General features: G+C 36.0%; 1 protein-coding gene across 1 annotated transcript; it reads right to left on the bottom strand.

Annotated features, from left to right (window-relative positions):
* Positions 1-8,391: 8,391 nt before the first annotated feature.
* On the bottom strand, positions 8,392-10,660 carry LOC140980385 (probable protein phosphatase 2C 24). The gene is made up of 4 exons (XM_073446173.1): positions 9,925-10,660; positions 9,479-9,832; positions 9,008-9,113; positions 8,392-8,831 (listed from the first exon to the last, which is right to left on the bottom strand). Exons 1-4 carry the CDS (start codon positions 10,315-10,317, stop codon positions 8,545-8,547), a joined length of 1,140 nt encoding a protein of 379 aa, XP_073302274.1. The 5' UTR covers positions 10,318-10,660; the 3' UTR covers positions 8,392-8,544.
* Positions 10,661-13,736: the final 3,076 nt, after the last annotated feature.

The raw sequence follows: 13,736 nt of genomic DNA, 5'->3' as shown, positions 1-13,736 counted from the left end.
CTTTGTCCTTGATTTCTATATATTTCACAAGTACCCTAAAAGATAGGTGATGATTTTTTTTGTAACCATGGACATTTTTACACTACGAATTGTCAACTTTTTCCTTGACTTGCATACATTTAAGAGGAACACTAAAAAATAGGTGGTGATGATATTTTTGTAAATTAAATTACTATGAAAAGGACAAACTAGGAATGATAAGTATTTATAAGTTTTGGTGATATGTCTTAAGTAAACTAAAATCTCGGAAACAATAAAATTCAAGAAACAAGCATTTTTAGTAGATTATCTCTAAGGGTCTACCCAAGATTTCATTGAATTATCTCATAACTTCTTTTGTTTACTGAATAAGTGCTTCTGATTGTATTACATCGGATTTGTTCCCTTAACTATTGAAGACATTTTATTAGTAAATTCAAATATTAGAAAATGTTCAGAGAATATAAACAAAAGCCATGCTGGCCGTTGAATGGTAGTGCTGCAAGAATTTATTGTACATATTATATTTGGAATATGAAGTCCAACACGTGGCATCCAATACTATTTTTGATATTGCTTTGATGCGATCGTATTATTGTCATTTAAATCTGAACGTTGCAAATCCATCTATAAAGTGTCATCTCAAGCTTTAGCAAACCCTCTCGATTTATCTACAATCTGTGCTATCCATTCTTTCGAAGACTCAAAGCTTTGTTGCAACATATTCAAGCACACACATAAAATCATATTATATCTATTCTAAAGATCATATGTGTTGAACCTTAATCATCGTTGTTCAAGATTATATTATGTTTTGCATGAGTTTTGTAACCGATAGAAATAGTCTTTTTTTTTTAGAATATTGATTTATTAAGAAAGTTGTTTTTTAAGAGTTTTAGTAGGCATTGTATAAATCATACTGAATTGGGTGTTTACAATAGTTGTAAAACCAAAGTATTTTAGAGAAAACTTTCTGAAAACAGAAGAAGGAGAGACATAGAAGGATTTTGTCTTTCAAGCTTTCATAAACAATTGTTGTGTGATTTACTTTCAATTGAATTTTATATTGTCGATCTACTGTCGGTGATTTGCTGATTTTCACTTTGAACCTTTACTTATGTTCAAAGGGAAAATCAGCAAATCACGAGTAGTACAAAGTTCGACTAGACTCTTTCCACACTGTCTTTTCATTAGTCTACTGAATTTTGAAGGTTGGGATTCGATTTCATCTGGTAATATAAGTTGAGATATCTTTCAACTAAGAATTAAAAATAAAACTCTGCGAGGTGTTTATTCACCCCCTCTACACACCACCAGCAATCCTAACAAATGATATGAGAAAGGGTTTTCTTAGTTCAAAGTGAAAATCAGCAAACCACCAACAGTACAAAGTTCGGCTGGACTCTTTTCACACTATCTTTTCATTTGTCTACTAAATTTTGAAGGTTGGGATTCGATTTCATTTGGTAATATTAGTTGAGATCTCTTCCTACACAGAATTAAAAGAAAAATCTGCGAGGTTTTTATTCACTCCTCTACACACAAACAACAATCTTAACAAGTGATATCAGAGAGGTTTTTCTCGACCTCTGAAACTATCAATATCTATGTTATCATTCACCAAGTTTCATATGTTCTCTAAAGAGGAATTTTATGTTTGGAGGATAAGAATGCATGTTCTTTTAGTTGGACAAGAAAGTGACATATGGTATGTCATCACTAACAGACGTGTCAAGATTATGAAGGCCAACACTGCAGTTTCCGTTACTTATGGAGCACTACAAATGAATGAAAAACATATCATAATGGACTTCTGATGATAAGAAGAAATTAAACTTAGATAATATTGCAAAAGACATCTTGTACAAAACCCTAGCCAAGAAGACTTTCAGTAAGATCAAGATGTATGCCACTGCAAAGGAAATCTAGGAGAAACTTATCCAACTTTGGGAAAGTAACGATCAAACAAAAGATAACAAGCTTACTGTTGCAATGCAAAAGTTTGAGAACATCAAAATGAAGCTCAAATAATTCTTTGAATGATTTTGATTAAAGATTCAATGGAATCACCATTGAGTTGGAAACTCTTGGGAAAGAGTATGCCAACAGAGAAGTAGCATTAAAGATGATGAGATCCTTTCTGAGAGAATGAGATATTAAAACAATCGCAATAATAGAATCCAAATATTTAAAAAATTTGGAGCTGCATGACTTGTTCGCTGATCTGAATACGACTTTGAGCTTGAGACCAGAAGCGAAGAGGAATCCACTAAAATCATTTGACCAAAGCTCTTACTACTTTGTTGCTAAGCCCATTTAGGAGAGAATGCAGAACAAATCAGAAATGACGTAATGTCATTGCTTGTTAAGAAGTTTTCTAGTTCATGAAGAAGAATGATAGAAATTTTCAGAATCATAATCGGAATTAAAAAAATGAGTCACCTGCCATTGATATGGCCTGTTTCAATTGCGGAAAGACTGTAATTTCATTGCTGAGTGCCTCAAGCCCAAAAAAGATGATCATAAGAAGAAGGGACACCAGATGAATGATAAGAAGTGTAACGTCCCAAAAATTTGAAGGTTCACGTAAACCACATGAATGAAAGTTATCAAATTTCTTTTGTATTTCAATTAATTTTTTTAATACATTAATACATGATTTTAACATGAATATGTGTTTTATTGCATGGTTTATTAACACTTCATGCATAAGGGCTTTCTGTAGTTTTCGCGCTCGAACGAGAAACGGAGACCGGGGATAATTAAGAAAAAATGCTTTTAGTAAATAATAAGTTTTAATTATTTAATATATGGTGTAATTAAGTATGATTTTTGAAAATGAACCTTGGTTGAGTAGTTTTACTCACCGAGTCATATTTTAAACTGGCACATGAATTTTAGTAAGTCGAAAGACTTTTTGAGGAATCAGACAATATTTTAAAAAACTTACCTAAACTAAATATTTTTCGGGAGTGCTATTGAGCTTGACGGGTTTATTTTATTTCTTAATGGGCCTAAAACAATTTTAATCCCTTTCATTTTCAAGTAAAGACCCATTAGCAACTTAAATTATACCTCATTAGTAAACCCTAACCCTAATCAAAACTTGTGGCCGCCCCTCCCCTTCAGCAGCAGCTGCTGTTCGAATTTTCCACCAGCTCCAACCTTTGAAAATCCCCTTGGTTTTGCAAAGAAATCCCTTCCTGTCTCTCCGGTGCTCGTCCGACGCAAAGATATCTAGGTTTTCGAGCGTATAAACGCAAAGGCACGCCCAAAATCTATTTTCCTCATCATTCACATCATTACATGCTGATTTGGGTGTTTATGCATGAGAAATTTTTTGATCTATTATGTTGTATCGTTTTTGCGTCGTTTGGTCTGGGAATATGCATACGCTTGACTCGTACTCACATTTTTCCACGACTTTCATGCAAGGGGCTGCTAGGTCTTCGAGTTTAAAGGTTGTACAAGCTGAGATATGTGGCGTTAAGGTGCTGGAGTTGAGGTTTAGTCGAGTCATGGTGAGGGCCGATCGATCCTAGGGTGTTTATGTGATGATTGTGGCTAGATCGGGCATTGGGAAGGGGACCAGCTGTTGGGGAGTCGAACCGAGCCACGGTGCAGCCCCTAAGGGGGGGTTGAGATGTGGTCTAGGATAGCACATCTGTGGCTGGTCATGATCAAGGGTCGGTCGAGGCGCAAGGGTCGTGTAGGATCTGGTGTTGCTTGTTTTCGAGTAACTCACGTGTGGCTGATTGCATGGGCAGTAGGCGTGGGTTTGGTTGGTCTAGGAGTGAGTCCTCGGCTTGATCATGGTCTTAGGAGACTTGGTTAAGGGCTGGATAGCCAAGGCTCAGTGGATGAGTAAAACTATCGCTGATGTCCTCGCCGCTGGGTACGGCGGTTATAAGTAGATGGATGCATCGAATTAGAGCTGATACGAAAATCACAACTAATTAATTGAATTCGATAAAAGAAATTGAACACTTATATGTGGATATGATGTGATATTTTATGGATACATTTATTCTTTTACATATTATGTTTAAGTTCATGTTTTTAAGATCATGAGATGTATTTTTGAAACGTCTGCCATTCGTTTCCTTAAAACGTGCTAGAAATTTTTTTTTTCTCCTTAATCTCCATAATTCAAAATATACATATATATACTTAAAAAAACCTTGACACCATTTTAAAAATAAAATACCCAACTATCATTTAAAAATCCAAAGGAAAATAGTTTAAATCGTTAAACGTTTTACCAAACCCAAAAACATTATTTTAAAAGTATAGCTCATACTATAACTTCTCAAAAACCACTCATGAACATAAATAAATCGTCGTAAAAATATCTTTAACATCACTTAAAATCATAACTCATAACTAGTGCGGAAAACTAGCGTCAGTCCTCGGGTTATGTGCACCTTCAGTCCAGTCAGATCAACCATCAAGGCCTCCATTATCATTAACATCAAACTCATCTGCATCAATCACACATAGTGAGTCTAAAGATTCAACACACCATAATCTTGATAGCAAGTACTACATAAACAGATCACATGCAACAGTGAAAAATACTTGTACTTAAAATATCGTTTTCATGAAGATGCATAAACTTTAAACATAACCATTTTCATAAACATTTTCATGATGCATAAACTTTAAATAAAAACTTTTTCAGAAACATTTCATATCATCATAAATATATTCATATTCATCATAAACATATTCATATTCATCGTATTCATTTTCATATCATCCTCAACATATTCATATACATATTATCATCAACATATACGTATTCATTTTTCCTTTCGTTGAATTCATATCGTTAATTGTGACTTTCGTGTTCATCTACGTCTACGTGTTGGGCGATTGATCCAGCTACATGTAACCACAGTACTGGGCGGCAGGGACATCAGCAACACTCTTACCGGTTAACTGAGCCTTGACCTAACGTATTAACATATCATCGTATACATATTCGCATCCAAGGAAATACGATCGTCGGGCTCCCACTGGGACCGTCACCCTCACGATATCTCCAACATATCATCATATTAGTTACAATTACTTCACTTCCTTCAACGTTTCATATTCTCATCACTTTATAAAATTTAAACATGCTTATAACGTTTTTCTTTTAAACCAAGCATGCAACATATCTTTTAACGTTTTCGTTTAATTATAAAATTCATAAACATTTAAAATAATAAATCATAACATATTAAATCCTAAAATCCATTATCATTTAAAATAAACATTTTAACATATTAAAAATCCATAAACATTTTAACATCATAAATATTTAAAATAACATTTTGAAATATTAAATCATAAATATTTAAAATAAACATTTTGACATAAAAGTCTCTAAACATATAAAATTTCATAAACAGTTAAAATAATCATTTTAACATATAAAATTCCATAAACATCCATACCCATTGAAAATAATCATATTAGCACATAAAACAGCATTCAATGCACTGTCATGACGTTTACTAAATTTTGGGTGTAAAATTACTGTTTTACCCCAAGACGCAAAATTCTACGTTTTTGACATTTTCTTAATTTCATTGACTTTAACATGTCCCAAATAATTATTTAAGCTTACATGAATTTTCTCGTATTTTTATTTAGCTTCAATCGAGGACTTTTAATTTAATCTTTAAATAAGACGTATTACTGCGTTTTAATCTCGAATTAAACCAAACCTTAATATAAAATTCCCAAATTACAAACTTAGACTTTTAATAATTATTTGAGCTTAAATATAATTTTTCATAATTTTATTAAGCTTAAAACTAAGCGTTTCAATTAATTATTTCATAATTTTATTAAGCTTAAAACTAGGCGTTTCATTAATTTGATCCCAAATTTTAAACATAGCATTTTTATTATTTATTCTACCATTCCAAATCATGAGCCACAGCTGTGGACCCATGGTTTCACTTTTTCTTCTTTAATTTTCATTTTTGACCCTTAACCGATCAACCCGAGCCATCTCCCGATTTACTCGAGCCACGCCCGAGCCACCTCAAGCCAAACCCTTGCCAACCCACCTAGGCACCATCTTAACCAAGCCCAGCCCAAAGAACCAGCCTTGGCCCACTCAAAAACCTTCTGAAACTTGACCCCTTTAGTGTGTTCGAGAGTTTTGTGCACTTAGGACTCCTCCTTCTAGGAACCATACAGCCCCCTAACCATCTACCAGCACTTACCCTGACCGAGCCTAGACCACACTCAGACCCTAGCCAAGCCTAGCCCAGCCCCTGGCCACATGCACGAAGCTCTGCACTAGAAGAAGTCGCGCACGATCACCTAGTGCTTCCCTCACGTTTCCATATTTTCCCTCGAGCCAGCTGCAACCCAGACGCACCATCCCCTAGCCCAGCACTTGTGCACCCTCTTAGGACCTTAAGGACCTAGCCTTAGGGGTGTTCAAACTTCGGATAAAACCGAAAAAACCAAAAATCCAAACCGAAAAAACAGAACACCGAACCGAACCGAAAGCCGAATTTTGTAATTTGGATATAAATGTTAAAAACGAAGTTTATTTGGTTCGGTTTCGGATTATATATGTCAAAACCGAAAAAACCGAAATTTCATTAAATTAATAATTTTTTATATTTTTATTTACATTATATATTTTGATATGATATTTAGTGAATGAAAAACTATTTTGAACAAATTTTAGTTGATTGTTGTTTGTTTAATTAATTTAGACCTTATATTTAAATATTTTACTAAGAAAACATGTAGAAAGTTAACATATTATATTTTATAATATATTTATATTATTAATTTAAATACTTATACCAAAACCGAATTAATCGACCGAAATAACCGAACCGTTTTGGTAGAAAACCGAACCGAACCGAAGAAAAATAGTTCGGATATCGGATTATATATTTCTAAAACCGAAAATCGAAAACTGAAAAAACCAAAATAGAAAACCGAAAACCAAACCGAACCGACCGATGAACACCCCTACCTAGCCTAGCCCAGCCAAAAGCCCCCTGACCGAGCCCTCTCTTCCCTGCACAAGCTACAACCTGCGCTCCCTCTTGTTGGCTCTCGGGTGGAATCCTAGCTTGCTAGGACTCCTCCCCAGCCTCTTGTGTTCGAGTCCTAGCATGGCTAGGACTCTTCCCTTGACTCAACCACGTCCCTACCTAGCCCTGGTCCCAAGCCGAACCCAAGCCCAGCCACAAAACCCAAAAGCCGATCCCCTAAGCTCACAACCCATACCAGAATTCAGTTCCAGCTTGTTATATTCACATGTGAAGCATTTTGGTGTGATTTAGGACTCTTTAAAACATGTAAAAACATCCCCTAACCATTCATAATCATGGCATGACAGCCCCTTTAACAACATAACAAATATGATTTTTCCTTAAATTCAAGCCTTAAAATACATATGACACAAAACCGAAAATATTTCATGTTGCAACTTGTTTTCCATGCAAACTGATTTTAAATAATTACTATGATGTGAATCATGAGTACAAAGGAGAGTATGACGTGCCTTTGCGTATTTAACGCACGAATAAACGTCGACGAATCGAAGAACAACGGCGAGAAGACGTTGGCTGAATTTTTCTTGCAATATTCGAAACTTTCCTCTTGATACTTTGAGTGTGCCGTGGAGTTTAAGAGAGAAAGGAGTCTTATTGATTTGATTATGATGTGGGGCGTGGGTTATAAAGATTATGGGGTGGTTTTTTAGTTTAAATAATGCTTAGAATCCTAATTAAACTCTAATTGTTAGCTTAGGCCCATTAACCATATTAATTAGGCCCAGTTAGCCCATTAGTGGTTAATTAATATATAAAAATTAATTTTGTTTAATAAAGTTTGTGAATTTATCAGCCGGGTTGCCAAAACATTCGTATTTTTGTTAAAAAACCAACAATGATACGGTGAAATATAGTAACTGTTAACACAACCTCTCATCTTAAAGGATTAACTAATAGGGCGCGATCTCGTTATGATCGATCGACTCCAACCTACTGAATGTTTCACAAAATACTCAGTCCTTACTCTCATTACCCAAATAAGAACGAAAAAAAACTAGTCGATGAAGAACAAGAGATGTTATGGAAGGATGACCTATTTCGAAAGTCCTTTTTATTAATGTTTTTAGTTCAATTGTAATCGATTACACACTTTATCTATTTTGACTTCAGCATTGCAAAACCAATGCTTATTTATTACAAATACTAGTTTGCTAATATACTATACCAGAAAACTCTTTGTTTTCAATGTTAAATTGTTAAACATTTCCTGATGTCATACGCTTCAGTATCAGGAAATCACAACATTAAGCCTCCAAATTTTGGTTTTTTCAGTATCAGGAAATCACAACATTAAGCCTCCAAACTTTGGAAACAAAAATAATAGCAAAGATGCAATGAAAAGAGGCATAAACCCTAAAAATAGAAACCCAAGATTCTAAATATATATTCAACGGATTGATTTGCACTTCGATAAACCGTGTCGAAACTTGATTTTTTTTTTGAAAATTACACTTTGGCCTCGATTTAGCCTGACATACCCACGTTATTTTCTAATGTCAATGGCTACCACGCTGACATTGTCTGCGCTCGTTCTTGCCAAAGCCAGTTTCGTTAGAAGCATTGATGCATCAGCACATGCATTGTTCGATGCAGTCTGATCGTGCCCGTTCTCGTTCTTCAAGCACATCCGCACAACCCCACATGCAGTATCGTTCGACACCACGTCCCACAGCCCATCGCTCGCCAAGATCAAGCACTCATCGTCCTCCATTCGCTTCATCACGGTCACTTCTGGCTCCCATGTTACGTATGGTTTTAAATAATTGTCGCCTGTCGCGTGCAAGATATATAGCCAATTAATATCATGCATGTACACAATTTTAAATATACCTGTGTAGGAAATTAATTATACGTTCAATTATTAAAAAAAAACACAAAATTAAGCGTGTTTTACCAATCCATATAACATCTCGATTAGAGAAAAATAATTTGAAAAAATGACTTACCAATAGCTCTAGACATGGCAAGAACTCCAAGAACACGCGCACCCTCCCAAAATATTACGCGCCCACCTGCGGCTTGGATCCGGTTCAGCTCATCTGGCCGGTCCGGCTGCATTTTTAATATGCATTCTCAGTAAAATATTTCTTTACGTACAAAATTAAAATCTTTCACTACCATCCAAATCATTCTTTTAATCTGGCAATGGAATCTATGAAATCGTGTGCGAATTCTTGAACATTACACGCAAGTCGTTAAGTGTAGAACATCATTAATTACAAATGATTTTCCCCCTGGCTCGTGCGCTCGTAAAAGCCGGCCATAGCGTTAGCGGAAACAGATTACATCCTCATGACGAAAAATGATTTTATATAGCTATAGTGATTCTAAAAATGAAGTTTTTGTTTTAATGGGTTCTAAAGTTTTTATAAAATTTAATGCCGAGAAAGTGCAGATGAGGAGGAGCAAGAGCTTGCTTTGTGATCGTTGGAGAGAGGAATGGCTTTGCCATTGCGGCAGAGCACCGCCCTTGAATCACCGCAGTTCGCCACAATGATCTCGTCCGGCGCGACTACGGCAATCACCGCCGTGGATCCAACGGCGTCGCACGCCGGACACTTCAGCTCACAGCGGCAGTTCGGGGTTACGTCATCAACCACGTTTTCGTTCCATGCAATCACTTCTTTGTCCATGCGGCTGAAGCTTCGATCCATCACCTTCTTCCACCATTTCCAGTCAGAGAAGCTTCCTGCTGCTGCAAGTTCTTCCTCCGCAAAACCCAACTCTTCCTTCACCAGCTCATGAAGCCTCTCACTGCACCTCGCCGCCACCTAAAAAACCCAGAAAAGTACGAAAATGGTGATATGAAAGATTTACTATGATTTATGTTGACCAACATTAATCAACAATAAAAATATATTACGTGAGAGCATCCGTGGCCGTCGTAAACTCCAAAGTAGTGCAGTACTTGTGTTGTGCTTTGATGTAGATTGGAAAACGAGGGGTGGATCGCCACCGCATCTTCCATGTCCCTCCGCCTTCCGCAGACGGAGGCCATTCCGAATTTCGGCCGCATCTGAGTGACTACGTCGGAGAGTAGAAAAGATGCCGACACAATTTCCGGCATCAAGCCACATTTAGCAACACCTTCGTTCAACCGACGACGTTTCGAATCATCATCTGTCTCAATCGGCACCAAACTGGACGACCGCGCTCGAACCTTCTGGAGCTGCATTCTCCGCCGCCGCGCCGCTCGGCTGCGAGTATCGCAAGAACCTTCGTTCTCACCCACCAAACCGCAACATATTTCGGCCATTTACAACACAAACCTCTTACCTTAAATCAAAAGAAAATATTCAATTTCAAAAACAAAAAGGTACAGAGAAATTAAACGCCGCCTGCCCATTCAGTTTCTCTCGCGAAAACCGACACCGAACGAAGCAAGCCAACGCAGCTCTAATGCTTCCCCTCCCGAAAAGTAACCGAATCTGGACCGTCCATCCCCATCCACAGCCAGATGAAGTTCAACACGTGTAAGAGGAACAATGCAAAGGATCCCCACAAATCCAATGAAACCTCGACACCGAAATGCTGTGGTACCAGTGCTTTCTCTTACTAATGGGGTCCCGCGGATAATTAGGTTTACAGAGACACGCGTAGAGAGTACGAGATTTTTTTTAATCAGCGTTGAGGGGTCGAAGGTGGAGATGGCAACAGGTGGGGCAGGTGTCGCCTCGTTTGACGCGACGGAGGAAGAGGAATCACCGCTTTGACGATGTTCAGTAGTTGACACGTCTGGAGACCAACAACCTTTGGTGGGGCGCGACACGTTTCGACTTTCTAATTTTGTTCATTTATTTCTAAGTCTTTATTTATTTATTTTTAACTTGTTAAATATGGAATGAATTATTAGGGATTATTTTAAACTCGCCATCGTATCAAATTTGTCCTTTTATCACATTTAATCTTAATTTACAATCTTCTTTTTTGTCTATTTATTATTGATAAAATTTCATGGTTTTAATTTAATTTTTAGTAAAATATTAATTTTTATATTGTTTATTGTGTGTTTATTTTAATTTTAAATGTGTCCATGTGCAACGATCCAACTCGAACACGGACCCGTCGGTTTTTGGCATTGGGTGGATCCATGTCCAATTTTTCTTTGACGGTGCAGGTGTCGGGATTGACAAGACATATCTCATACTCGTCCCGTTATCATACGTAAAAAATAGTCCTTTTCCCTTAATATTATATATATGAGTGTGCACATGTTCTTAGAATATAAATATGTTTTGTGATGAAATTTATTTTTGTAAATGTGTATTTATTTTTATGTTTCTATGTATAATATGAGTGATAGTGGTCAGAATAATTGGATAGTGTAAGAAGTAGGGATGGGCACGGATCCGGTTTTCCGGATTTTGGTTAGTTCGGGTCAGCTACCTTATTTGGTCGGGTAGCATTTCGATTATCTGAACTTGACTATAGTGACTAGTTGTGAAACGTCTATTACTTAAAATACTATTAAAATTTTTTTTAAACTAATTTTCGAAAATAACTCAACACATGCATTTAAAGATAGTCATGCACTACTGAATAAAATACTGAATTTAAATATCTGTAAACATGACAAATTCCTAAACAACTGTTAAAAAGAATTCACACAAATAAAATGCAACGTCACGACAACCACCAACATATAAAAAAACGATATTGTATAAAAAAATTATATATCCAGGGTTCTTCCTAATCATAAACGTAATGTGCGGAAAAAATATAGTCATCGGGTTAGTGTGCGCACATCCAGCCCCGCCTACTCAGTCTTCGGCGCCTCTAGTCTTCTCATCAATATGCTCACCTACATCATTCACACCTAGTGAGTCTAAAGACTCAACACACAAAAATCGATATAACAAGTACATATATGTAACATGAAACAGTGAAAAGTACTGTAATCAACATATATTTCATGATCTTAAAAGCATGACTTAAACATATCGTGTCAAAGCGTAACGCGTCCAAAACATGTTTCAACATATCAGCATATACGTATTCATTTTCTTTATTTGAATTCCATTCATTAGTTGTAACTTTCGTATCAGCTCTATTCGATGGATCTATCTTTGTATAACCGTGGTATCCGACGGCGGGGATATCAGCGACAGTATTACCCATCCATAGAGCCTTAACCTTACATGTCATCGTATTACCGTATTCATATTAGTCACAACCAACTCTCATCCTTCAAAACATATAATCATATTCATCACTTATAAAAATCATGCATATACATAAATTTTTCTTAAAATCAAGCATGCAACATATTTTTCCATATTTTCATAAAAAGTCATATTCATTGTAACATAAACATTTAAAACATGTCAAATTGTGATCAGGGCGCTGTCAGTACTGCTAACTCGACCCGGGTGCAAAATAACAATTTTGCCTCTAGAAACCCTAATTGACAGTTTTACCCATGGACCTCAAAATTTCGACACAAAGCCAACCAAACTCCTTAAAACACCTCAAAACATATTTATAAACATTTCTTAGACATAACCTCGAGCCCGTTTTGTGAATTTTACGATTCGGGTCCTGGTTTGAACCCGAATCAACCCGAACCTTAACCAAACTTTCTCAAATTTTTACACACCTTAAACACACCCTACCATCCCTCAAACCACCTAGATCAAACCACATAAGGGCTTCGAACAGCGCTTGAAGATTTCTGGAATTTTTCTGCGCACCTACCACGAAGACCATGTGTCTACGCTCCTAAATCTCGACCCTAGCCAAAATCAACGAGGACCAGCCCCGAACCAACTCTTCCTATCCCACCTCTGGACCCTCTTGGACCGCCCTAGCCCTAGCCCTCAGCCCCATGCATGCTGTTAAGCGCGACCACTCGAGAGCCCTCGAACCAAGCCCCAACCGAGACACCCCTGCACACAGGGGCGGAGCCAGGATTCTTAAATACTTGGGGCTGGCTCCATCATTTGTTAAACGAAAATAGATTCAGTTAAAATTGAACCGAATATTCTAAAATCGAATTAACTGAACTTTTTTCTAACAAACCGAACCAACCAAACTTTACTGCGAAAACCTAACAAACCAAATCGAAAAAATCGATTATTCGATCAGTAACACAATCAACCGAAATTTTAGAATTTTTTTTAAATAATCATGTTTTAAATAAAAATTGCAATATAAAAATTGTATTAAATAAATTTAAATTTTATTTATTAAAAAATATTTTTAAATATAGTATTATTGTATAATAAAGTTTATTAGAAATTATAATATTTATATCCTTGTAAACTTTATTCGATCGCTCTATCTAGTAGGGACAATTATTGCACCTCAACACCGAACCAAATTTTGAAATTAATTCATTTCGATCTATTATTTTGGTTGAAATCGATATTTTATTCACTCATAGACTGTAATTGATGTTTGCCCGTTATTTTTTTATATATGTTCTTTGGTTTAAAAATAACTTGACAGTTTTATTTTCTTCATTCTCTTAGTTACTTAACTAGAAAAATTCAATATTCTCAAAATTTTATAACAAAGAATTATTTTTTAAATTTCATACTTATTCATTTTTCGGTTATTATAAATTGAAAAATCACAAAACAACTCCAATAATAATTGCACAACAATAATCATTATACATTTCAACCAATTGATTATTATTCCGAAAATATGCAACAATAGATTTTTAGGGTAAAA

The sequence above is a fragment of the Primulina huaijiensis genome, chromosome 7 (assembly GCF_012295235.1).
Source record: "Primulina huaijiensis isolate GDHJ02 chromosome 7, ASM1229523v2, whole genome shotgun sequence".
NCBI classification, from domain to species: domain Eukaryota; kingdom Viridiplantae; phylum Streptophyta; class Magnoliopsida; order Lamiales; family Gesneriaceae; genus Primulina; species Primulina huaijiensis.
Note: the sequence above shows the minus strand (reverse complement) of the source record. Positions and strands in the feature narration are given on the sequence as shown.